Source organism: Coturnix japonica, chromosome 2 (genome assembly GCF_054131305.1).
Source record: "Coturnix japonica strain WE chromosome 2, WE-NBRP24, whole genome shotgun sequence".
Lineage (NCBI taxonomy): Eukaryota > Metazoa > Chordata > Aves > Galliformes > Phasianidae > Coturnix > Coturnix japonica.
Window position 1 is genome coordinate 102,425,731 of NC_140664.1, and position 24,848 is coordinate 102,450,578.

General features: G+C 36.9%; 1 protein-coding gene across 2 annotated transcripts in view; it reads left to right on the forward strand.

Moving 5' to 3' along the window:
* Window positions 1-24,848, forward strand: part of OSBPL10 (oxysterol binding protein like 10) — a 91,618-nt gene that overhangs the window by 31,353 nt on the left and 35,417 nt on the right. For both annotated transcript variants that reach the window (XR_014942945.1, XM_015853901.3), the window contains exons 4-5: window positions 4,183-4,368; window positions 17,905-18,115. Coding sequence is in view for 1 of the 2 variants with exons in the window: in XM_015853901.3 (XP_015709387.2) it covers window positions 4,183-4,368; window positions 17,905-18,115 (397 nt within the window). In the remaining variant the exon portion in view is untranslated. The remainder of the gene's footprint in view (window positions 1-4,182; window positions 4,369-17,904; window positions 18,116-24,848) is intronic.

Here is a 24,848-nt window from a genome sequence, read left to right on the forward strand (position 1 = left end):
TCTGTAGAAAACATCTGTGGCACAGTGCCTCTGAAGCAGATGATGATTATCATCCATAAACAGATACGACAATTCACTTCAAAAATTAGTTTATTGATCTCTGGAACATTGCATTTGCTTTTGAAAATAAACAAAACTGTTTGCTTCTTGTAAACGCTGGAAAACCCTTCTCTGTGAGGAGAAAGTGTAATCTCTGGGGAAAGTGAGTCATGAAACATTAGCGTGGTTGAAGCATTAGTATAGCTGGAACTTTCTGTTCTAAGGTTACATTATTTAATTGTTGGGATTTTTCATATCCAAATGGAAGCAGTCAGTGTATTGCTTTTTTCTCTTGGAGATGGACAGTCAAAATAAGGAGCTTACCCCAGGACTATATTAGCGGGGCATACTTTAGAGAGTTTTAGGTCATAAAACAAGGATGAATGTGAGTACAAATAACCTTTTATTGTCTTCTATATTTTTCTTTTATTGGGTTCATTTTATTAGCAGGCAAAGTGTTGGAGCCATGGTAAAGCGTAGCCTCAGGAAAGGGTATTTGTAATCCCTTTCAGATGCTTCAGCTTCTGAGTTTCCTGGCTTATTACTAGCGCCATACATTACTAATTGTCAAAGAGCTTATGTCTTAATTTCCTCTGTTTGTCTTTATTTTTCTTTTTTATTATCTATCTACTTGCAAGCCAGAAAGCAATAGAACCAAAGAGAAAATCTATGATACTAGAGGAGAGAGTAGGAGATTAGGAGCAAAGATCTGTCAGTTACTGTCATTGCTTTGATTTCCTGTGAGAGTGAATTTAGGAAAACGAGTGTTGCAGTATGATGTGTAATTAGATTGCTTTGGGCTGTTAAAATCATGATTTTAACATTTTTAACAGGAACAAAAAAGTTGGTTTTTGAACAGCTGTGTCTAAATGCAAAAGAGATGCCTTTCATCTCCAGTTTTTAATTTGCAGAAGTTCTGCAAAAGAAGAGTCAAGTACTTGGCTGGGATGTAAGTGTTGACAATGTGTTGTAAAATTTGAAAGTACATGAAGGGCTGAGTGTGTGATTCCTGGAAAGGTCTCTCTTGGAATTTGTGGGAAGAATCTGGCAGGAGTTGGTTACCAGCCCCATGTCCTTGGGCTGAGTAGGCACAGTTCCCTGCTGCTGGTACAGATGACTGGGGCAGGTCTACTGCTTCCCACTGCTTAGGAGTGCAGTTCCATTTCAAAAGGTGTTCTTGTGTGATTGTAGAAACTGCCTACTGCAAACATTCATCTGCATTTTGCATCTTTAAGTGCTTTGCGCTTACTAGTATCAGTTCCTTGCAGTTCTGTGTCATTTTGATCATTGCTTAGGTTTTGCACTGATTTCATGAATTAAGTTATGGAATAGAAGAAAGGTTACTTGCAAGTTGAAATTTTATGTCTGTCTTTGGGGTGAGCCTGGGGTGAACTTTCTGGGTCCTAGTGTAGAGTTCAGTTAGGTTCTGTATATTATGGACATCCTCTAATGGATAATTCCAAGATTAGATGCGAGAGGGTTTGTGTGGTGGGCTGATGGAGTTTTATAGCATATTGATTGGAAAGGCATAGAATTGATGTTCTGAGAGGGAAAGGACAGGTTAATAAAACACACCCATAAGCAGAGATGATCTCTGCAAAGATCTTGTAGCACTGTTGTAGGGCAAGGCATTCAGCTGAACACCAGGCAAACCTGGCAGTGTGATTATAGTTAGCCCTTATCAGGTTGTCATATTGTATGCATAGAGATTTGGGGTGACCTGTTGTTACTCTGTTGGTACAGCCTTTCTTGTACCACTTGCTACTGAAACTGTAGATGTGTTGTGTTTTGCCAGTTCTCCCTTCTGTTTCACTGGGATTATTTTGACTGCTGTTTTTTCTGAAAGCTTGATCTTTCTCATTCCTTCCTGATTCTGTGTTTAAACAGAATTTTCCATATTTATTTTATATTTCTTTTGTTGTTTGCAGATCTATAACTTATTTTTCCCCAAAAGAAAATAAAAACATAATAAAATTGAACTTCTCATAGAGTGTTGCTTTCCTTCAAGTTAAACTAATGGCTGGACTCACTGTTTTAAATTGCTGCTGCTTATCTTACTTTTGTGATCAGTTTGGCTATGTGAAGGTAGCAGTCATGGATTATTTTCATATTGTGATAGCATGATGCTAGAACTTCAGTGATTCTCAGAAGATTTAATTCTAAAAATAATTTTTATTAAACTGAAGGATACGTTTATCTTATGCTGAAAAATGAAATTATCATGTTCTTCCTCAGCACTCAAAATTTCATTTGGAACTATTCTCATGCTAGCCAGTTTAAAAAAGAAAAATGAGTAAATATATTCTGCTGTCATGGTAGGGATAACCCTTTTCTGTGAGACTTCTATTTAACAAGAAAATTCAGTCACATCCAGCTTTACTCAACACATTTTCCTAAATACCTCTTTCTCTGTTATTTTGAGTTGTACTTGTTTCTAAACAATGCTATTTCAGATGAAAGGTGTATTAAAAAGGTGTCAAAATTCCGTTCCTTTATGATAAATTCCATCCTTGTGCTCTATAGATGTCTTTTACCTTGCAGTCAAATCCGGTTCTGATGTGATTGTAAATTATCAGCCAGAATAGTTAGTTCTACAAATGCCTGAATGTATGGGTGCCTGCTGTTACAATCTGAATAGCCATGGTAGTAAAGGAAGTGTACATCTAAGCCTTTGGGATAACGCTTTTTTCTTATTCTTTTATTTTTCTCCTGTGAGCACTCAATATGTCTGCATAGCTGCTCTTCATGTACCAAGACTGTGATATCTCACTTTTTAAAACTTCCAATGCCTCAAAGAAGTTAGATGTCTATTTTGAGAGTGGGTGGCAGGGAGAACACACGACATAGTTAACTCATCTTGTCAGTGCCAGATAATCTACCTCATCATCTACAGTCACTGTAGTGGTAATATAATGCGTGACTTTGATTCCAGTGCTAGCTGGCACTCGTCCACCCTGGATTTTGTCTTTTAGTTATTAACTCTTATTTAGTTATTAAACTACGGATTTGTAATGCTCATGAGTAACTTGTTAACGTATAGAGGGAAAGACTGTACTCAAATAATACTTATGTGCACTTGCCAACACTCTAGGAATAGTCTCCCACATTCACAGTAACTCAGAAGTATTGAAGGCTGCCGTCATTTCTTGTGCAGAGCTGGTATGAGAGATTAAATGTTCTTTTCACCCATTGCACTGTGTATTTACCTCACTTTCTTAAAGTGCTAGTAAATGTCACTCTCTGAACTGGCTTCAGTTTTATGAGGTAGAAGTTACTCTGTTTCAATTTTAACCTTACAGATGCAACCGGCAGTTTAAATAGAAGAAAAAAAGCTTTTTTATATTGTAACCATATATGATATATCAAAGTGTTCTAGTGCACATCTGAGCTTGGCTACAGAAAACAAACAGAGGGAGCAACACTGGTAAATGATGAGATAAGAACAAAGAATGTTCTTGAATGTTTAGATGAATTTTATAGGTTGTATGTAAGGAGTCCTCATGCTGCAAACACTGTTGGAGACTTGTTTCTAGACTTTTTTTTGTACTTACTGCTTGTCCTAGTCTCACACCAAAACCTGTTAACAGTTTAAGCCACACTTTGGATAGAAGGTTAGGTTTAATTGAATGGATTGTGGATTGGCTTTGCCAAAATTGCAGCTCTTCATGGTGAAATTTCAGCACTATACTGTTTCAGAAGTTTATCAGGTAAAAGCATTATTATGAGATTTCCTTTCTTCCTTGCTATTCATGCTAAATAGTTTGAATTATGGGTCAGCGTCTTCATTAAAAATGTTTGTGTTGATGAATGTTATTATTCAGTCTTCAGAATACTTCCCAGTCTTTCCTAAAAAGCATGGTTACAGGAGCATAACAATATAACTGTATCCTCACTTAGGATTTTGTGGAGATTTTTGAGGAGGCCAAGTTCAGGCAATTCTAGAAAGGCATTGGCTGCAGTATTTCTGAGAAGATCTGTGCTGAGCGATGCAGGTGCTTCAAAAGGAATAAGTAAAACCTGAGCAGTTAGATTTCCACGTCCAAGACTGTGAGGAAAGTAGAACAATGCGGATCTATAGCCTGAACTGCAAATCATTTATTTGTGTAAAGATTGCTAATATCAACACTCTATCGCTTGTTTTAGAGCATTACATCCTCCCGAAGTAGAAGCTCATCTCTGCTGCCACCTGGGACAGTTAATTCTCCTAGTGGCCAAAAACATATGAATCAAAGTGGGCCAACTGTTGTGACCATCACACATCACAAATCACCTGCAGCTGCTCGAAGAGCTAAGAGCCAGCGTTCTGGACAACTCCATGAAGTTAGAGAGGTAAGAGAATCTGATATGACTTCTTATTTTGCTTTGGGATAAACAGTCAAGTCTGACAAGTCAATACTTCTCTTTGTTTCCTACTCTGTATGACTGTTTTGTTTTGATCCCTTTGCTGAGTAAAAGGCTCTCTTTAGTTCTGGTTCAGCTTGAAGTCTGATGTGTACGGGCTTTTTATTCTGTGTGCATGTACATTAAAAGGTGAAGTAGCAACTGGACTTTGCAGTGGTGCTTCAGTGCTGGAGGAACATCTCTTAAGCTGCATGCAGCAAAACCTTTTTGACCATAAAAGATCTAAGTGTAACTAGAAAAGAATGATACTGGTGAATGAATGTGAAAGAAGGAGTAGCTGCTCCCCATCAGTAGTTTGTTTCTATGTGACTGTGGTCTTAACTTTGCTGACATTTTGATGTTGTTGGTCTGTGATGGAAGAATGTTATGTTCTTAGGAAACAAATTTAAAAAAAGAAGAGTTTATTTCAGTGTGTGTCTATCGCAGTTTAAAAACTAAAACTCCTATACTGACTTAAGTCTGTCTTCTAGACAGCAAAAATAGTACAGAGATAAAGCTTAATGTGGCAGATATTCACAGAGCTCACTTTCATCTTTCACCCCTTGTTATTTTTGTTTCGTTTGAACTTCCTGCTGTTCTCTAATAGCGCCTTTGTAAATCCCCTTCCCACCTTTTCTACCTAAGAAACTGTTGGCAGCCTAACTTTAAAGCATTCTTTTATCACATTAGATTAAAATATCTGCCTTCATCCTTTAAGTTATAGTCTGAAGAATCTACTTTTAAATTCTGTTCCCTGGAATGTTTTATTAATTTAGGACTTTTAAAAGAAGAATTTGAATAAATTGTCTTAGTATGTTCTAACAGTGAGGAATTGTATTACACATTCTGAAGAAGAATGCTTTTTATCCCTGCTAGCATTAAAAGTGAGAACTTCCCTTGTATTCTGTATTGTGTTGACAGTGCTCATTCCCTGCCCTGGAGTCACTGATTGTCACTGATATTAACTTCATATTACAGAAAACACACGTCTGTTTGTTTTGCATTAGAATATCCTGTCCTTGTCTACCAGTCATCTCTTCAAGTTCTTTCTACCTTACTAAATGTATTTGTTCTTATAGGCTGAATCAAGAGATTCATTACTTCAATTAATAAAATAAACAGTGGGAGCTGTAGTAGATTCATTGAATAAAACTTATCAAGACTGAAAGGAATCGAAAATGAGAGATCTAATCTGTACTGTTCATAATAATTTGGAAAGGGACAGAATCAACAAACCTGAAGAACTGTATTTGGGAAGGAAATTAATATTAGCTTATGTTAAATAGAAAAAAATGTCAAGATACTATCTCTTCAGACAAGGCCTGCTGAATGCTGACTCATTTAGGTATAGAATATTGCAGTGTGATGTCATTGCTTAAAGGTAAATATGATGGGACTTTATTTTGTAATTATAGATAAAGCTTTACTATATTTGTTGTGAGTCACAGGTCAGGTAGAGCATCAAATCCTCTGAGGAAAGCTTAGAGAGCAACAATAAAAAGAAAAAGAAATAGATACAGAACATATGATAATGTTTGAAAGTTCAAAGAAATGAATATTTTTCAAGGAGAGAAAATTAAGCTAAGATAAATATGGGAAGTTATTACAAGGAGGTGCCTGAACTTTACCTTCTGTGTTTTGGTACATCTTTTGGAAAAAGAAGAATATATTTGATTCCTTATTCTGGAAATACTGGATTTCAGTGACATGTTCTACTTATTTCCTTCTCAAATCTTTTCAGGATTACATGCAACAGACTTGGGTTCATATTGCCTGCTTTTTTTGGGATGAATATTCTTGTTCCCTGTATCAGGCAATCAGGACTGTTAGATTTGCTCTTTCTTAGAATTATGAATAAAGAGATGTGGCCAGAGGCATTCACAAAAATGCCCTTAAGTCTGTTTCTGTTATGGTGCGTTTTTTATGTGAAGAGAGGAAACTTAGAACATAGAAGTGCAGAGAATCCTTGCTTTTTATTTGGTCTTTGGTATGATTACAATGATAAGACAAGTTTGCAAAAGGTTTACAGGTCTGTGTTAATGTTCTTTCCCTGATAAAATAATTGAAACTTTGCCAACCAAATAGGCCTCTTTCTTTTTTTCTGTTTCCCCTCCTTTCTGTTTCCCTGTTTCCCTGTTTCCTGCAGGAGCCACACAACTGGATGGTGAGTTACTTGCTTCCTCTAGAAATCTGTGTGTCTCATATAGAGAAGCTTATGAGAAGCGTAAGCATGCTGAACTTTCTTCTTAGCTGTCCAACAGTGTTGGTGTGATTAATTGCTTTCCATACTGTTGTAGACAAAAAGTTAAGTTAGACCACATAGGAACAGATACAATTATTTGATGTCTTCCAGGGCAGTTTCTTTGGAGATTGTTTGATTTGTCTGAGGATGTGTCATGTCCTAAGGCTGTTTGTTCTGCCACGAGTTAGTGTTGCAAAGCTTAATAAAAATACGTCTCCTTAGGGAATAAATGGGATGCTTAAATATCTGTGGGTATCAGGCTAAGTAGTAAATGTGCATGTGCTTATAAAAATTACAGTACTATAAAACAGTAACTATTAAGTTGCATAGGCAAGAGTTGAATATTTTTATTATGCAAATCTTAACCTTGCCTTTGCAGTTCAATGCATACAAGTTGCACCTTTCTAAACTACACTTTGTTCTGTACTTTTGCTTGAATATGAAATCAAATGCAGTGTCATCTTGGACTCCAAATACACAAGCAGAGAGAATTAGGGTTGCTATGGGAATCACAGAGCGAATGTTCTACTAAATTACACCATTTGCCCATGTGAGTAATGTCAAGAGTGAATGTCATTTGTTATTTCTTTGATTTTGTTGTTGTTTTTGTTCCAAATATTAAAAATATTAATGATGCAAACATGGCTCCTTTTTATTAAATTTTTCTCAGCCTGTAGTTTAGTAGTAATTGAGTATGTGGAAAGATGATCATTTTCAATCACTTAAATGGCAATTTTATAAATTAGGGATAATACATTTATGATAGCTACATTTGGAGGCTGCAGCAGCATTCATTTTCTAAAGCAGTTTTGGAGAAGCTAAGATTACTGTTTTTTAGTTTTTAAGAGCGTTTCATTAAATTTTAACTAAACGGAAAGCTTGCAAAGGAGCTTAAGAAATGAAATTTGAGGGGAAGTCAGTCTTCATGTTTTTCATGCCTTCAAAATTCTCAATTAATGTTGAATATAAAACAGAATTCACCTGTTCTTTGTGAAATAGGGTGTACCCTATCATATGCTTACCTACATTTTGAAAACCAACCAGGCTGTTCTCTTGCACTAATACTGCAGTTGTTTCAGAGTTGACAGTTTGGAACTGAAGCATTGAACTAAGCATAGTTGTGTAAATCTTCTTCTGAGATGGGAGGATAGCACGTCACGCCTGGTTGTTTAGCACCCTTCCTTTCAGTGCACATTTCTGGCTGTGTGGTGCAGCAGTGATGTTCACAGCAAGTCCTAAATGAGACCAGGTTCGCTTAATTTCTACAGCCGCGTTTATAACAGCAATAACTGCTTCCAAGATACATGGGCTGTTTTGTTAACCTACTTGAATGCAATTTTTATTAAATTAAGTAGAAGATGTTTTTGAGTGTTCTCGGTGATGACTATGTAGTGTTAGGTGGCTGGCCAATTTTCAAATGTTAATTACAGAAAGTACTTACGTTAATGACCTCCAGGAGAAAGTAACTGTAGAAATGTCTCATATATTTTGTGTAGTTTTCAATTTATATTATTATATACGTTTTGGAAGGACTTACAATCTTCAAATTCTTGTGTTACACCCAAGTTGTGCCTGCTGCACAAATAAACGCAGGACATGTTTAGATTTTACAAGTGGAAGATGGTAAACACTGTAGCTCTCATCTTTAACAAAGATGTGACCAATGACATTTGAGACATGTTCATATGATTTCCTTCACTTAAGCTTGTCTTTGAGGTTTTCAGTGCCTTTGGAACTTCTGTATGTTACACTTAAAGTTTTAAGAAGCTGCTTGCCCACTTCCTGCTTACAGGCCTTCAGTTTTTGACAGTAGTTTTAAAATGTGATTAATATCCCAGATGGATAGTAACATTTTGTCCAGTGGGCTATAAAAAGAGCTGTATCTGGCTAAATTTGAATACACTACTTCATAACTTTGTGTTACAGCCATTAGATATATACTTGTAAATGATATATAATATGATGGAAAAATGGTTCCTGTGTTTGTTCAGAAAACATCATCTTAAATTCTTTTGAGTACTGCTTAGTGTGTTCTGATAATGTCTGCTATCTTCTGGGCTGACTGCTTGCAGTTTTTCCTCCCAGAGATTCCAACTTATCCAGTTTTTGTTTTTTGGTAGGTCTAGGCTGGTGAATGCAAAGCATGTGAATTTGTTTAGAAGTTGCAGTATAAGTACAATTCAACTGCATTATGGTGTCACAGACTGTCTCAAAACCATGGCAGTGCACGCTGAATCACTTCAGTGCTGTTAAGTTGATGGTATCAACTTAAACCAGTTCACAGTCGGCTTTGGGACAGTGGGATAAGGCCAAGGATGGATTTACTGTGCTTTGTCTCTGTGTGACTTGTCATAAACCATAGGGATATGCTTTATCCAGGGCTTCCTGTATAGGCTTCAGGAATAGCAGGTTTAGATAGCCTTGACAGTGACAGTTGACTTGCTTTTCAGAAAACATGATCTGAACAGATTGCCAGATGGGGAAGTAATACCTACTTTGAAAACTCATGATTGTTCTGCTGTAAATTTTTTCACCTAAGAGTTGTTCAAAGAGTACTTCTTAGTAATTATAAGCAAATCTTGTTGTCCTCTGGCATGGTGGTTTTCCAGATTATGAAGGTGATGTTAGACGTGACAGAATTAGAACTTTATTTTGCACTTACTACAGCCTAAGTAGCAAACTGGGCTGGGGGTGAAAGGAAGGGGCTTTTTGTGGGCTGTGCCTCCTTCAGGCCTCATCCACCTTTGCACCGTGGGCTCCTCCATGGCTGAATGTGGAGATCTGCTCTGTGTGGTGCCCATGGGCTGCAGGGGGACAGCCTGCTCCTATGTGGGCCTCCTGGGCTGCAGCAAAGTTCTGCTCTGTGCATAGAGCACCTCCTACCCTCTTTCTGCACTGACTTGGGTGTCTGCAGGGAGTCCCTTTTGGGAGAGCTGGCTATTAACTGACATGGGACAGCTTCTGGGCCCTTGCCATCTTAAACCCCTTATAGACACAGTGGAAATCTTCATAAGAATTACCTGTATGGTGTATTGGGCTACTCTGTATCACCATAGGCATTTTTGTACATTCTGAGGTGAAATGGAATGTTCATTTTCTTTTAAAATCTAAAATTGTTCGTTAGTGATGTGTACTGAGGGAATCACGACGCTTAAAAATCCATCTCTGAGATGTATAATTTATCTTCTAGAGCAATGCAGCATAAGTTACCAAAAATAGCTTCTGTGAATAGTATGCTATACAGTGACGAGCTAACAAAATGTTTCTGTGATTGCTGATGTTGACTTAGTGACTAGCCCTTCGGGTGTCCTTTTGAATATTTAATAGTCACAAATTTGCCTTACTTGCCAGTAATCAAAATATGCTTTACAGTTTTGTGCTGTAAACATTAACTAATCCTTATTTAATGTAGGAGAAACTGCTGTTCAGAAGAGCTCATAGGATAACACATAGTTGTGAGTAACACTTAATCATTAAAAGAAATGACTTTCCTCACGGATTTTGAGTCAATCCGTATAGTGAAATTAAACAACCTAATTTTCCATCAGAAGCTTTTCAGAAACTGTGTTCTCAGTGCTACATTCCGTGGTTTAAAATATAACAATGCACTTTCTGCTTGGCTGGATGGCAGCCAGTTGCTGTCCAAGATTTACATGAAATTGCAGGCTTCTTCCTTTGGCTTCTCAATTTTTGGTTCTTGATCACTGGAAGCAATTCAGGTGAAATAAATCCTCAACAAAACACCACCAACCTTTGCAGCAGCTACCTTCTTTTACTTTTCTCTGTGCTTTTTGCCTTGATATCCTTGCATCCTGCTACTCTTGAGTTATCTTTAGTAGCAAATGTTAAGTCTCAGTAGGTGACTGTTAATATGATATGGTTAAACTAACAGGTAGACAAAAAATATTCAAGGAAGGAGCTCTTAAGATAGCAGGGAGAACTGAGTACTTACTATGTACTAGTTGTAGTTTTTTGTTCCAGCCTTATGCTGGCAGTGAACGGAAGCATTACCTCTAGATGTATAGATTATCCAAAGGGAGCTTTAATACAACAGGCTGTGAAGAAAACCAGTCCTTATCGCCATAAAATAGATCCTGATGCTGAGACAGCTCCCTCCAGTGGCAAGATGGACTTTGCTAAGATTAATACTTAGTGTTTTGGGGAGAGGAAAAAAAAAAAACATAGCCCACTCTCCCTGATTTGTGGAGAAAACTAGTGCTTATTGATTCTGTCTGTCTGAGTCATGTTTTTTTTACTTGAGTGTTTATTACAGAAGCCAGATCTTAGTAAAAAGCTTTGACTTCTCACCTAAAGTCTTTCTTAGTGTCTCCTTGAAACACTCTTACAGTAGCTGACGCTATCAGAGGAATTCATTTTACTCCAGTGTTCTAGTACTTTGGTTTATTTCTAAATCTTCCTCTTATGTGAGGAAAAGAACCTGAAGCATATGTTGGTTTAGAAGGGAGAGCTGTTGTCCTCCCTTGATCTTAAGGAGGAAGAAGAGAGTGAGAACTGGCTATTTTTTTTTTAATAGCTCAGTAGGGAGCCAACAGAAGGTAAATATCTCAGGATATTGATTAGGATGAAAAATATTTCCTCTTTCCATCTTTCACTATCTTGTTTCCCAGGTGAGGAGTAAGACAGACTGTATACAGAAAGCATGTACTTAATCTTAAGTCTGAAAGTGTGATCTTAGCAAAGTATGGTAGTAAGTTTGCCTGAGAAAGCAAAGGAAAACACCTGATACACCCAAGTAAGTGGGCTGTTGTACTGAGATTTATGGTAGCATTCTTGGGGATTCCGCCAGAATTGCTGAATCTTCTCTTCGAAGTTGCATATATGTTGCAAAGGCTGTGAATCACTCTTGAGACCTCACTTTTATTCCCCTGAGATCTGTCTTTGCATGTGGATGGAAGCAGAGTTTCCTGGAAACTTGGGATTATTTGCATCCAAATAAGGTATTTGCACTCAAATAGAGTCCCAGAGAACGTCAACTGTTACAGTTTTTCATGTAGTACTTAAAGATGAAATCTGTTGAGAATATCCTGATTTGGTGTTTGTTTTTTTTTTTTTCTGAAAAGAGAAAACAGGTGGCTAATCAACTCGTTTTCTTGCTGAGCTTGTGCCTGTTTTAAAACACTGGAAGAAAGGAGGAGGAATGTAATATGTGCCCAAGTTGCAGTAGTCTGAGAGTTTGTCAGGGAAGAGGGTTAAGAGGATTACTTTTGCTCCTCCAGTGCTGGAAGCAATGTTTACAGCTTCCAGATCAGTAACCAAAAAATACTCCTCTGTCTCCTTTCCTTCCTCACTCCAATATCCAACAGCCCTAAAAAAAGTAGTAGTATGCAGACCTGCTAAATACAGTCTGATTACTGTAAATGTACAATTAACAGCAAATTAGCTTGAATATATAATTAATTAATAAGTTACTGGACAGGAGGCTAAAGAGTAAGAAGTCTCTAGATAATCGAGTAATTAATCATGTTTTCAAAAAATGCAGTGATATTGTCTTATATGGATGTATATCAAGTGACCAGATTACAGAACTTAAAAATATAAACCATAGATTGAATGTGTCGTGCTGGTGAAGCTTGGAACATAGGAATATTTGGACAGATTAAGCAGTCAGTTTTGAAAGTAAGTGGCAGGTGATGACAATTAAGTGCTAGCTGCTCTTTGGCGTGTACATCTGGTGCCACAGTCCCTGGTAAGCTCATAGCCCCTGCTTGTGGTTGCCAGTGGAACAGTGTCATCATCGCTGATAACAGTGGATTGGGAAGAGTAGTTAAGGCAGGAAGCAACAAAGTCGTTCTGTTTCTTACTGGTTATCTTATGCTCTGCTTTCAGAATTGGTCCAGTCTAACAACATTTGTTCCTCTGTTTTTTAAGGGTTTCCTCAGAAGGGACCACTCTGTGGAGTGCACTGAAAGAAGACCGAGCAAAAGAACCAAAACAAAACCCCAAAGGAAATTATGCTTTGTCAGCTGAGACAATAGGATATGTGGCAACTGGCTTTTTAGTTGTTCCTGTAACAGATTATATGAATTTCTGGTTTGGGAAAATAGAACAAAATAACAGATGGAAGTAGGGATGCTTGTGCTTTTTGTTTTTATTTTTATTTCTGAAAGGAAATAAATAATATTGTGGAAAAAGGGGCGAAGACTGCAAGGAAAACTTGTCCTGGTGGTTAGCTGCTGTTCTGATTGTCAGAGGTGTAGTTCTGTTTGTTCTGTCACTTTTTGTGCCTCTGTCTGCAAATTACATGCCAAGTGAAAATTAACTTGCTCCTTTGAAGCTTCTTTGATAGGATGTGTGTGTCTAAGCCTTAATAACTATTATATAACAGAGTCATTCCAGTTTTACTGTTCATTGTTTGCATCTTTGAAATAATTGAGGTCAAGCTGGTTGCTATCCGGAGGTGACAATAATGGAGAATTATGTGCTTTTTCTTTGTAAGGGGAAGGGAGCATTAATCAAGAAAGGGCAGTTGATATGGATGTCATTATCCTGTTCCATCTTTCCAAGATGCTTTTGGAATATCTCACTTAGTGTTCTGGGATCCTTTTGCAAAATAGTTTTTTCTCATTAGCATAACAATGTTCACAGAGGCTGTTGTGGGTCTTTGTCCAGATTGAAGCTTTCTGGGAAGAATTTCTTTCTGTCTACAGCTCAAGAAAAGCCCCTCCCCATCCCCCCCCTTATTTTTTCTTTTTGTTGAAAACTGAGTTGTTTGTTGTAAGCAAAGCATACACATCTGTTAATTGTAGAGCAAACATGTCTGTAGTCATATGGTCCTGTGTACCTTTCTATACTAAACAGATAAACAGATTCAGGACTGAAAAGCAAAATGTTCCGTAATAAGAGATTGGTGTTACATATTGCAGCGCCTTCAGCAACAACTCTTGTATATAACTCTTTCACTTCAACTATATATTAAGCTCTAACTTTGCCTTTCTGCCTTGCATACCATTGATGGAACCCCACTAGAATATTTGTGGACATGACTTTACTGAAGAAAAGGGATAAACCTATAAATCCTAGTCAGGGAATCTTTCATTAAGTAGGAAGGTGCATGTATCAAGTGATTTTGAGTAAGTTTGAAGAGAATTTTCAGAAGTTAGGACCGGGGCTCTTACTCTGCAGGGCTATAACTCAAAATAAGAACATATCGAATGGGGAAATAAACCCAACCCAAACTCCGTGCTTCTACTGCAACTGTAGAATTTATCTTCGTTTGACAGACATTTCAGTAGGGAGACGTATACTTTCTGAGCTGGTGATTGGCAGCATTGCATTCTCCAGGTGTGGCTGAAAACAAGCTAAAGAAGGAAGTAATGTTTGTTAGGTATTTTTTTTTTTTCTTTTTTTGCATGTATGTTTATGCTCTTTCCTTTTTCAGAATAAATAAATGAAAATAAGAAAGCTTCGTGGAAATACGATGTGGGAATTGTGAAGTTGTGCTGAGATTTTAGCCAATGTGTCACTTCAGTGACTGGTATGATTACTTTGGTGGCACTGGAGTTCCATGTGTTTATCTTACATTACAGTATATATCAATATACTTGGTATATGAATCTCTATATTATGCTTTGGTAAGAATTTTTTGACTGTTCTAACTCATCATTTTTGTAATATGATGGTTCGTATTGTTATTGATGATATCTGGGTCAGGATTGTTTATGATACCTGCATCAAGCCAGGAGTTCTTGCTCAAAATCAGAGTTAAAAACTTTATTAGGGTTATGTAACAATCTGATGTATTTGATTTACAATATCTTTGGAGGTTTCTGTTTGTGTGGGAGCTTCATGTCTGCTTTTCTTTTTGAGAAAAACAATGCTTTGTATTACAACAAAATTAAAAACCAAAAACCTTGTGGTACATATATGTTTAAAAACAAGAACCAGGGTTTGGACTCATATCACTTTGGACCTATTCTCAGTAGGTTTCATAAACTGACCTCTCCTTTTGTCCTTTCCTAATGTCTTTCAAAATGCTTTCCTTCTGTCATGATTATCCAAAAGCAAGAAACTAATAGCACTAGGAAGTATTTGTGATACACCTCTATCAAACAGAACTTGATATATCTGGTTTGAAAAAGAAGGGATGTGTGTTGAATTTCTGTCACTTAATTGTCTTTCCTCCCACAAGCGGTCTCTTTTTTTTCTTGTTGGTCACATATTTATTTATATGGATGCTCTGATTTTCATATGAACACTGTTGATTATTTTCCAATTTATTTATTTATTTTTTTTTAAATGATGGTTTTCAGCTTATGTGCAGCTGGCAGTGGAAAAGCTTTAAAATAAATAAATACATCACTGCATTGAATCTTGCAGGGGAAGTGCCCAGAGGTAACTTGGCAGACAATATGCCGCTAGCAGTAGTATTGCTGACAGCTGGCACAGAGGATACTGAAGCAGAGAAAGGTTGCTGTTAACTGATAGAGCAAAGTGAGTCCTCAATGAATGGCACTACTTATTTTCTTGCCATTCTTCACATGGCCTTACACATGATGAAGGGAAAGTGTATGCTTTTTACCTTGGAGGTAAAATGGCTGATGTCAGTCTTTGTTTTCTTCAAGGAGCTTGAAATCACTATGTCTTAAGGTGCTGAGGATGCTTGTTTCCTGGAGTGGTTATTTGCTTCTTCTTTGAGTTCAGTTTCTGTTCTTTTCAGTGCACTCAGCATGGCCCTTTATATCAGTATATTTGCCACAGTGTAGGGAGGCCACAGGAAGTGTTCTGACCATACGTCAAAAAGGTAATAATAAAAAACCTGATGAAGCCCTTCCTTTTCATTTATTTATTTATTTTTATTTTTTTTTAAACATTGTAGTAGCTTGGACAAAAGGAACTTGAATCTGTTGTTTACAAATCTTTTCTTTTGACAGCTTTGATCATCTCAAGTGTAGTTTTTTGGGTTTTAGTGAAGGTATTCTGTTTGGAAGATGCTGTGTTTAAAACACTTAGCAAAGTACATCTCAACATTCTGAATTTTCTAGAGTGCATCGAGCTTGCTTTTATAGTCAAGCATTTTAGCACTACAGACTGCCTGTAATCAAACTGTATCTTTGCATAGCAACATCTTTCATGTCTATAACCAGGTTATAACTTTCTCGTTGTCAGTGATAGTGTCGTGCCGGTGTCCTCAGGTGCTCTGATCTGGCTGGGTTAGTATATACTTGCATTAGATGAGAGATGATGACTGTTGTGTTAAATGCTGCATATGTGTAGAAGAAGGTGCATGAAGAAAAGTTAACTGCAGATTGAAAGCACCTACATTGAAAAGCTTTATTTGTAATTTAATGGATTTACAAATAGTTGCATAAAGAAAGATTGACATCATCTCATGAATCTTGTAATAATTAAGCCAGATGTGTTTGTCTAGGCTTGGTTGGAATCAGTGAGCTAGTACAGGAACATTGCAGTTAATGGGGTGAATTGAATGGTAAATGGGTTCAGTGCTGACACATTCTGTAATCTCAGTGTTGTATGATTCATTCATGTAACTAAAGGAGCTGGACTTTGATTTATCTCCAGTCATGTTTCGAGTTTGAACTTTAGGTGTGAGATTGAAATTGTATGCTTCATAAACCTATTAAGCAGTCATCTTTTTCTTTTTTCAAGCTTGTATTCTTCAAGTAGCGGTTTCTTAGATTATGTAAAAACATCAGATTTAGCAAAATAGACTCTCTGAGAAGAAAGGAAAGGGAGATGTAAGAAGGAGACTTCTGAGGAATAAGTGTCATATTTAGTTTAAAAAATCCTCCTGTAGGAATGCATAGAGATGAATAGAATAAATGCATTTATCTCCTGTTGGAAAGAATGACTGGCACATGGTTATCCTTTATTTTTTAGAAAGCTGATTTTAAAATGCTGCATGCTGTATAAAAGGACTTTTCTCTTATATCAGTCTGGCAGAGGACGGGAAGTTTATTTCTGTGTCCACCTTTTAGGATCATAAACTTGCAATTGTACTGGAAGTATAAAGATGAAATTTTTCAGGAGAGGGAAGACAATTAAACGCATGACAGCCATTAATCAGTATGGACTCTCACAGGTAATTGAATCTTGAGTTTATATTGGTAGGTCTTATACCTGCAGGAGAAAGGAATACTAAGCAACTCAGTTTGTGTTGACTGAGCTGTCTGTCGAGTAGTATATACTCTTTCTGTATACTCTTTCTGCCAAAGGGTGAAGAAGGGAAGAAGTGTGATGCACCATCACTAAAGAAATATTGCAGTGGCTTAACTAAAGTTAATTGTCTGAGATGAAGTCTATAAACTCTGTCTCCTTAGGCATAGGCTGATAGTATCTCAGTGCATTAAACAAAAAAAATAATAAATCCAGAGTTAATTTGAGTTTTGGCCCAAGTAGGTATGATTTCAGGCATGGGTGTGATTATTTCAAAGATGCTGCCAGGTACAGTGTGATACATAAAGGTGGCTTCTTACTTGAAGGAAAGGTAAGTGAAATAAAGAGGCCTGTCAGTGTGCATGTGCAGTTTGGTGCAGATTGTAAAAATAGAACTTTTAATAAGCTCTTTCTTTTGGTTATAGGAATGACTTTGGAAACTTGCCAGTTTATTTAAGAACAGCCTACTTCTATAATGTTTTTTATCTGCACTACTAGCATGCGTTTTATCTTCATCTGGTTTGTTCAAATCTAGAAACAGATTAACTTTCTCCCTGACAGCTGGTATTCATATCTGACAGTAAATAAGTATTCTAAGTTGCATCCTATGGTAATGCTTGTAAGCTTCCAAGTCACCGTATTTTTTAAGAGCAGTTCCTTACTGTAGCATGAGAAATGAAAAATAACAGTTCTTTAATTGTGATTAGATGTTTTATGTGGGAAAGGAAGAAGATGGATAGTGTATCTTCCTTGGGTGGCTCAGATCGTATACCAAGGAAAGAAAATAAAAGTCTGAATTAGTAATGAAGAAGGAGATAGAAATTTAATGTATTTTCTTATGAAGACTTCCAGACAGTGAGAGCCATTATTTAATCTATAGGAAACCTACTATTTTAAGTGCCTACTTTTGTTACTGCAGTCTTGATGGTTTGTTAGGCTTGTGGTAGTCTCAAGCCCTATGTTTTTGTATGTTTATGGTTTGTTTAGATCATAACGTTAACATTCATTTTAGGCAGCTCTTTACATTTGGTCATCGTATTGAGCTGTAGGAATTTGACAGCTATGTAGTGATATCTCCTGTGACATCAGATGTTTTTGCACCTTTACAGATGATGAGCCAAGTTGAGGGACAACAGAAGAATCTTGTACAAGCCATTGAAGCTCTCCCAAGTTCTGGCCCCCTTTCTGCCTTGGATCAGGACTTGCTGCTTTTAAAAGCTACCTCTGCTGCCACCCTGAGCTGCCTTGGAGAATGCCTGACTCTGTTACAGCAAAGCATGCATCAAGTGGGCCAGCACCATAACAGGTCTCTGTCCTCAGGTGAGCATAATCTCTCCTGGGTATTTTTTTGTGTCTTAGGTTTTGTTTTTTTATTTAATTATTATTTATTATGGTACTGAAGCGGGCAAAATATACTATCCCTTAAAGACACAAGTTGGATGGAGCGACTTGTAGACTTCTGTAACATCAGGGATCTGGATTTTTGTTCTAATCTAAAAAATAACCTACACAATCAATTGGAAACCGAAGAGGGGAGAAAAAGACGTTATCCTTAGTATTACTAGGGAAGTTAGAATCTGAAGACAGCAAGGCAGAGAAAGGATAATAATAATAACAAAAACCTAAAGAGACGGCAAGGAGAACAGGTATATAAGCCTGTGTTCTTAATAACAGTGCAGAACCTGCTTGTGGTTTTTTTTTTGTTGTTGTTTGTTTGTTTTTTGTTTTCTTGTAGAGAGTGAAATCCCAATACGGATTTGTTTGATAAAAATGCAGTTGCTTTCTGAAAAATCATATTACTAGTTTTCCTACATGGAAGAATTGTGGTCAAGCAGATTTTATTCCAGTCAGTGGTTTTATTTAATTCTAGGAAGAGATCTTCTTGCTGCTATTTAAATATAGATATGTGTTTCGCAAATTTTTATGAGCCTAAAATGTCAAACAGTTTGATACTGCATTTAGCTATGCAGGCACGAAGCTCTCAATCCTTATATAGCTCGTTTTTTTTTTCCCAGATCACGCAGAACTCTGTCTATAACATAAGAAGACCTTTCTGAAAGGGTACTTGTTACTTTCTTATTGCGCTGTGTAGCTTAAGTGCAGGAGCAGGAGCTGGTATAAGAGGAGGAGCAACAGCAGAATTCTGGATATCAGGGCTCTATGTGTTTCCTGTAGGTGAATCAATAACAAAATCCATCTTCAAGTAGGAAAAAAAACCTCAAAAAACTGATATAAAACCAAAAAGGTGAAACATTCTTACTTTTACAGTAGGTTTGCTACTGGGCAAATATGCCTTCAGAGCCATTGAGACAACTGGTTAAGAAGTCAAGCCCTCTATAGAGTTCCCCTGTGAGGAAAGTAGAAATATGAGAGGATCAGCTGAGAAGTAGGGAAACAACATAAAAATAGTTCTTGGTGAAGGAAAAAAAGGATTAGAAACTGTTACACCTATACTGTGGCGTATTATGACTTTCCCTAATCCAGTTTCTGATATGTTTCATAGGGGAACATGGGACAGCAACAACAAATTTTATTTTCTACGTTTTGGTTTTAATTTAGAAAATTTGTGCATGTCTACACAGTAATGATAAAGGGCATTTAATAGATATCTTTGATATAATGCAATTTCAAAACAGCATGGGCTGTATCAAAGATGAAAAGCATCCTTCAAAGTGAAGTCAGTTTCCAGTTTCAGACTCTCGGAATATTGTTTTCCATGTTCATGTGATCTAAGCAAACTGTCAGAGATAGATGACTTAAATTGTACTTGTGTGTCTAAATAATGTTCTTTTAAATTGGTGTTTGTTTTGACTTAGTAATGATTTTTGCAGATATGTGCATAATAATGGGGAAAAGCTGTTTAATTCCTTTATTAAGCTTATCTTAATCTCTCCTTTAAAACCCTTTGGAAGTCACTATTAGGAAGTACTTAGTATTATCTAATAAATACGGTTGTTTGTTTCTTCTTAGACTTTAAACTTACAGGAGAATTCTTTCAGGAATTCTGTAGCATTTGTTCATACCAGCATCTGCAGTGTAACAGGACCTGAATGCAAACAGTTAATTCTTCAGAGTGTAGGTGTGCTTACCACTTGGTATGTAATTTAGAGAGAGGGAAGAAGGGGGAGAGGAGGTAACTAAAAGCTGCTGAAATATTTAGTCTATTCTCTCTAACTGAAAGTCTGCAAAATTATTGTATTTTTTCCCTTTTCTTTTCCCCAGGACTTATTATGCAACACAGTCGCCTTAAAGAACCTGGCCTGAAAGTCTTGATTACTGATTTTCCTACGCTTAATCTTTTTCAGATGTACTTTGATGGACTTAATGTTTCAGCTGAGTTGGTGGAGTTTGAGTCATCAAGGCTACATAAGCTCATACCTAATCAAACTAGCGCCTTTAGGAAATCCTCTAGGAAACTCTAATTCTGAGAGATAATATATTTCATTTTGATTGTGTCTTCCTGTCTGTTTTTTTAATTGTATATCCAGAAGGAGCAACCAAAGAATAACCTTTGTTATCACCTCTTGATGCTGCTAGATGAAAATCGCTTCTTACTTTAAAAGCCTCAGGTTCCTCTGACAAGAAGTCTAAAATACCTTTTCTATATGATGTGATGGCCCTATGAAATGTATTGCCATATGTTTCCACTCAGATGCTGTCTGATTACCTGCTACATGGCGTCCAAGATAATGCTGAATAACTCCTGTGAGAAGGCAATGGGTATCCTGAGCTAGCATCTCCAGGCTTTTGTATAGACGCACAAGATAGGTATTTGATAACGTGCTAGCCTCTAGCCTACAGTTCATGGAAGTATTTCAGCAAAGCAGAGCAGTATTGCTCATGTAGAATGTGAGAAATAAGCAGTGACTTAGCTTTGTTGAATTTAACTTATCCTTAAGATTACCTTTACTTCAGTGTCAGAATCTCTCACTATTACGTCCTGAATAAGGAGAATTGCCTGAAGAGTAATACATATCTATTTTCTGAATGACTTTGTTTCTGTTCTTGAAATTGTTATGGCCAGTTACATAAGGATTGTTAACTTTTCCTCTGTGCATTGCCTTACAATCTTAATTCTTTTACATCAAGAACTTGAGGTAGCTGAGTTTCTGACATAATACTGAGGAACTGCAATCACAAAGACAGTTATTTAGTAGTAGCTACTTTAAACAGATTTGTGGGCTGTTACTGTTTAAAAGAAAATAATCTCCTCTTTTAATGTAATTTATTTATTGTTATCTTTTCCAGTAGTGTGAGTAGAAGGAAAGTATTTTAGCAGTCAGTGCAATAAAATTGCATCCAAAATCTAGAAGTGTGTAGGTCTTGACTTGAGATATCTTATGAAATTGTTTGGCATGGAATAGTTAAAGGAAAACATAATTTTCTGCTCTTCATTTTAATGTTTCTCACAAGTTGTCCATCACATAACTCAAGTCTACAAGCAGTTTTGAAGATTAAACTGAAATCTTCAATCATTTTTTGAAGGGTAGTCAACACATGTTTTAGTCTTACTGTAAAGATTCAAAGAAAGGATTCTGCGATTCTCTTTTTGTTAGTGTTTGATTTTTGGAAATGTATCAACAAGAACAGACAGTGAAAGAAGAATCCTGTCTGTTTCTACTTTTGAGCCAAAATAATGACAGACATACCTAGCTGCCTTTATTAAAGTTATGTGCATTGATCACTGGCTAAGTTCTTTGTAATTTTTCTCTTTCACTGAAAAACGCGCTGGGAAAATATGTTATCACTTCAAAGTGTTGATTACACTTTGGAGAGAGAATTGCATCTATATCTACAAGTTCTGAGTTTTGGGATTCTGTTCTCTTTGTATGGAGGAGAAATATTTCAGAGATTTCTTACATGCTGTCTAGCTCCAGTAATTGGAAGGGATGGTTCGAGATATAGATAGATACAGATATCAAGAAGATCTAGATACCTAGAATATCTAGAAGACTAAGGCAGTGGGGATATTCACCACAAGGCATCCAGTGACATCTTGTTGGCTGTATGACCACCCCCGTAAGTCAGCTTGAATGCCCAAAATGAGCAACCAGCTGAAAATGGTTTCTCCTCATTGCCTAGCCACATATGTTTCTTTTAGTGCTGTGCTCATGGTAACCGTTAACCTCAAAAGCTTGTCAAGCAGGTTGTCTCAGATGGGTGCCACTGAACAAGCGTAGAGCCAAAAATTGTTCCAGGATGTCACCTAGCAGAGTAGTGTGTACTACTCAGCATTAAGTGCCATATGACAAGATTGAGTTTATTTAGCATGCAACAGAAAACAGATGGCTTTCAAAATAAAACTACAGAGAAGAAACTTCTATCTCTGTTTGAAAATCTTTGGTGTTACTTTTTTCCTAATGTGTAGCCTTTGGCAGAAGAGTATCTCTGGAGCCTGATGACTGCTGGGGTTAATGTCCTTCCTTCTATCCCAAACTAAGACCGCAGCAAATTTGGGTATTTGTTTTAAAGCTAATTTATCACCTTATGTTGTGCTTTAGGCCTGTTCTTTATTTTAGTATTATTGCAATTGGAATCCTGCCTTACAGTCATTGGCAGTGAGTACAAATATATCCCTTATTTTAATCTATCTTTCATCACATGTTCATTTACTGAATAAAGCATCTACCAGACAGGAACTCCTTCATTATATTTTTAAGTCTCACTTGCCCACTTTTCTGAATAGCAAATGTAATGTTTCTTATTTTCTTATTTTTTGAGGGGTTATTTTTGTTCTCTTTTCTAAATACAAAAGCCAAAACCCAAACCCCTCTTCACTATCTGTTTTTCTGGATTTCATTTGGATGTGCAAATGCTGCTTATTTGGCAACAAATGGACTGAAGGTGATTCTGGAGTTCAAGGGGGAGGGGGCAGAAGGGGATGTACTTTATTTCATCAGATTGTCTGGTTCCTTCTTTTGAGAAAATAATTGGCCAGGAAAGACAAAATCCAGGTGCTTTTAACTTGGTGATAGATGACAGCTATGGATTCTCCTTTAGCTGAGATGTCAAGAGGAGAGAAAAATGACCAAGTAGGGGAATCCTCCTTCTTGCTTAACACCTGCTGTCCCCAACACTCCCAGTGCCTGAAGGTGCCGGAAAGAATAAAATTATTACCTGTGTAAATTAAGTAAATTCCACAGTCAGTCATGTCTCCTTTAAATGTATCAGTGCTAGACTTGCTTCTTCTGGGACTAACAAAAACAATTTGCTCTTCCATCTATATGCTAATACATTATTCCTTACATGCTCTTCTTGCTTTGCAAGATAACATTGTTTTCTAGTTCCAGCCCAGCAGGGACCAATTTTGGTCTCTCCTTCAGTGCTAGTGTAGAATTCTTAAGGGAATATGTATTATAGTGTAGTTACAATGTATTGAAAGAGTTTCATCAATAGTTGTTTGTTTATGATTGTGCTAAGGAAAAATGATGTGGTTTTTTGTTTTTTTTTTTTTTTTCTTTTTTGTTTTTTTTGTTTTTGTCTGTAAGCCAAGAGCAGAGAACTTAAAGTTTCTATTGTTATAGAATTGATGTAGGTACTAAGCATATTTCATACATCAATTATAATACAGAATCATAGTTTGAAGGTCCACTGGAATAAAAAAAAGAAATTGATAGTGCTTAACTGAAAAATCTTTTCCAAACCCCTTCTTTTGGTAGAAACTCCTGCTGTGTGCAGCATTTAAGGGGGAAAGTGTTGATCCTGAGGACTCTTCTGTAGAATACTCTGTATTGTGCCATCTGAAATGGATGATCTTTCTGAACTGCAGCATTGCTAAAGGGAAAGAAGGTCTGGTTATATCTGGGTGCTACATGTAGCTTTTCTAGAAATGTTCTTCTGTTTTGTTGGAACTTTCCTGCTGCCTGTTAGTTACAGTAGATATTGGTGTCGTTTTTCGGTACTTTCTGCGGAAGCTGTCATACTGTGTGTACATACACACTGAACTGCCAGAGTAATTGGGCTTAGAATTGGCTTTCTCTTTTGGAACTACATACCCAATGCCGTACAAGTGGAAGAAATCTGGTTGATTATACAAATATCATATTTAATGCATCTGTTCTAATTTGTGCATTGTTTGCTATAATAGTAGATGTTTTGCTTTAATTAGTGTGGTGCTTTTTGCATCCTCTAATTTTCTACATGTAGAGATTGTATTCTTATCTCACTTGATTTTTAGACTATTTCCGGTGATTCTCTCTTAGTACCCTGCATTTGTCTGGGAAGTAAAGTTCTATAAGGTATATGGTAAGTCCCTTTCAGTGACCCAGGAATACTGATGTGTCAGTGTAGATTTACATATTGAATGTGATGTTATTAGATGTGATTTACCCTTTGGACCTTAACCGTGTGCCCCAGTGGCACAGTGGTAGGAATGCCGCATTGCAACACCGGGGCCCAGGTGTTCGAATCCCCCTGTGGCTCAAGTGGTAGAAGTGCCGCTCTGCTACACAGGAGGCTCGAATCCCGGGGGTTGGACTCGATGATCTCTAAGGTCCCTTCCAACCCGCACGACACTATTAACTATTACTCCTAGCATCCTATAGTAAAGTGTGGTTAAGATCTGCTTAAAAAGTTGCTGACAAGATGAATTTTTCTATGAAGGAATATCACTGCCCTTGGGACAGATGGAAAAACATGCTGGCTTACTACTAATAGATGCTGTTTCTGTGATAGAGTTTAAAATGTGCAGAGAAAGATGATGACTAAAATAATCTTTTTTACTAGGTGTGTTTGTACTGAAAACTGATCTGGTGTTTAAAAAAAATATGTAAATGACGGTTAAGTAAATGTTCATGCTTGCATTTTTCCCCTGAAGCAAAGTGTTTATTCAATGGTGTTTTCTTATGGCTATTTACAGAAATGAGCTTTCTAAAAAAATGTTAGTTAAAAAGAGTAATTCTTCACAGTGAAGGCAAAATAGATTGCGTGTGAAGAGAGAAAATTGATAGCCCAAGGAAATGAGTGGATGACTTATTTTCAGATAGTTGCATAAAAAAAAAAGTCAGTTCAGTTTTTTTTAGTTTCTCTGTAATAGGGAAATAACAGTAATAAT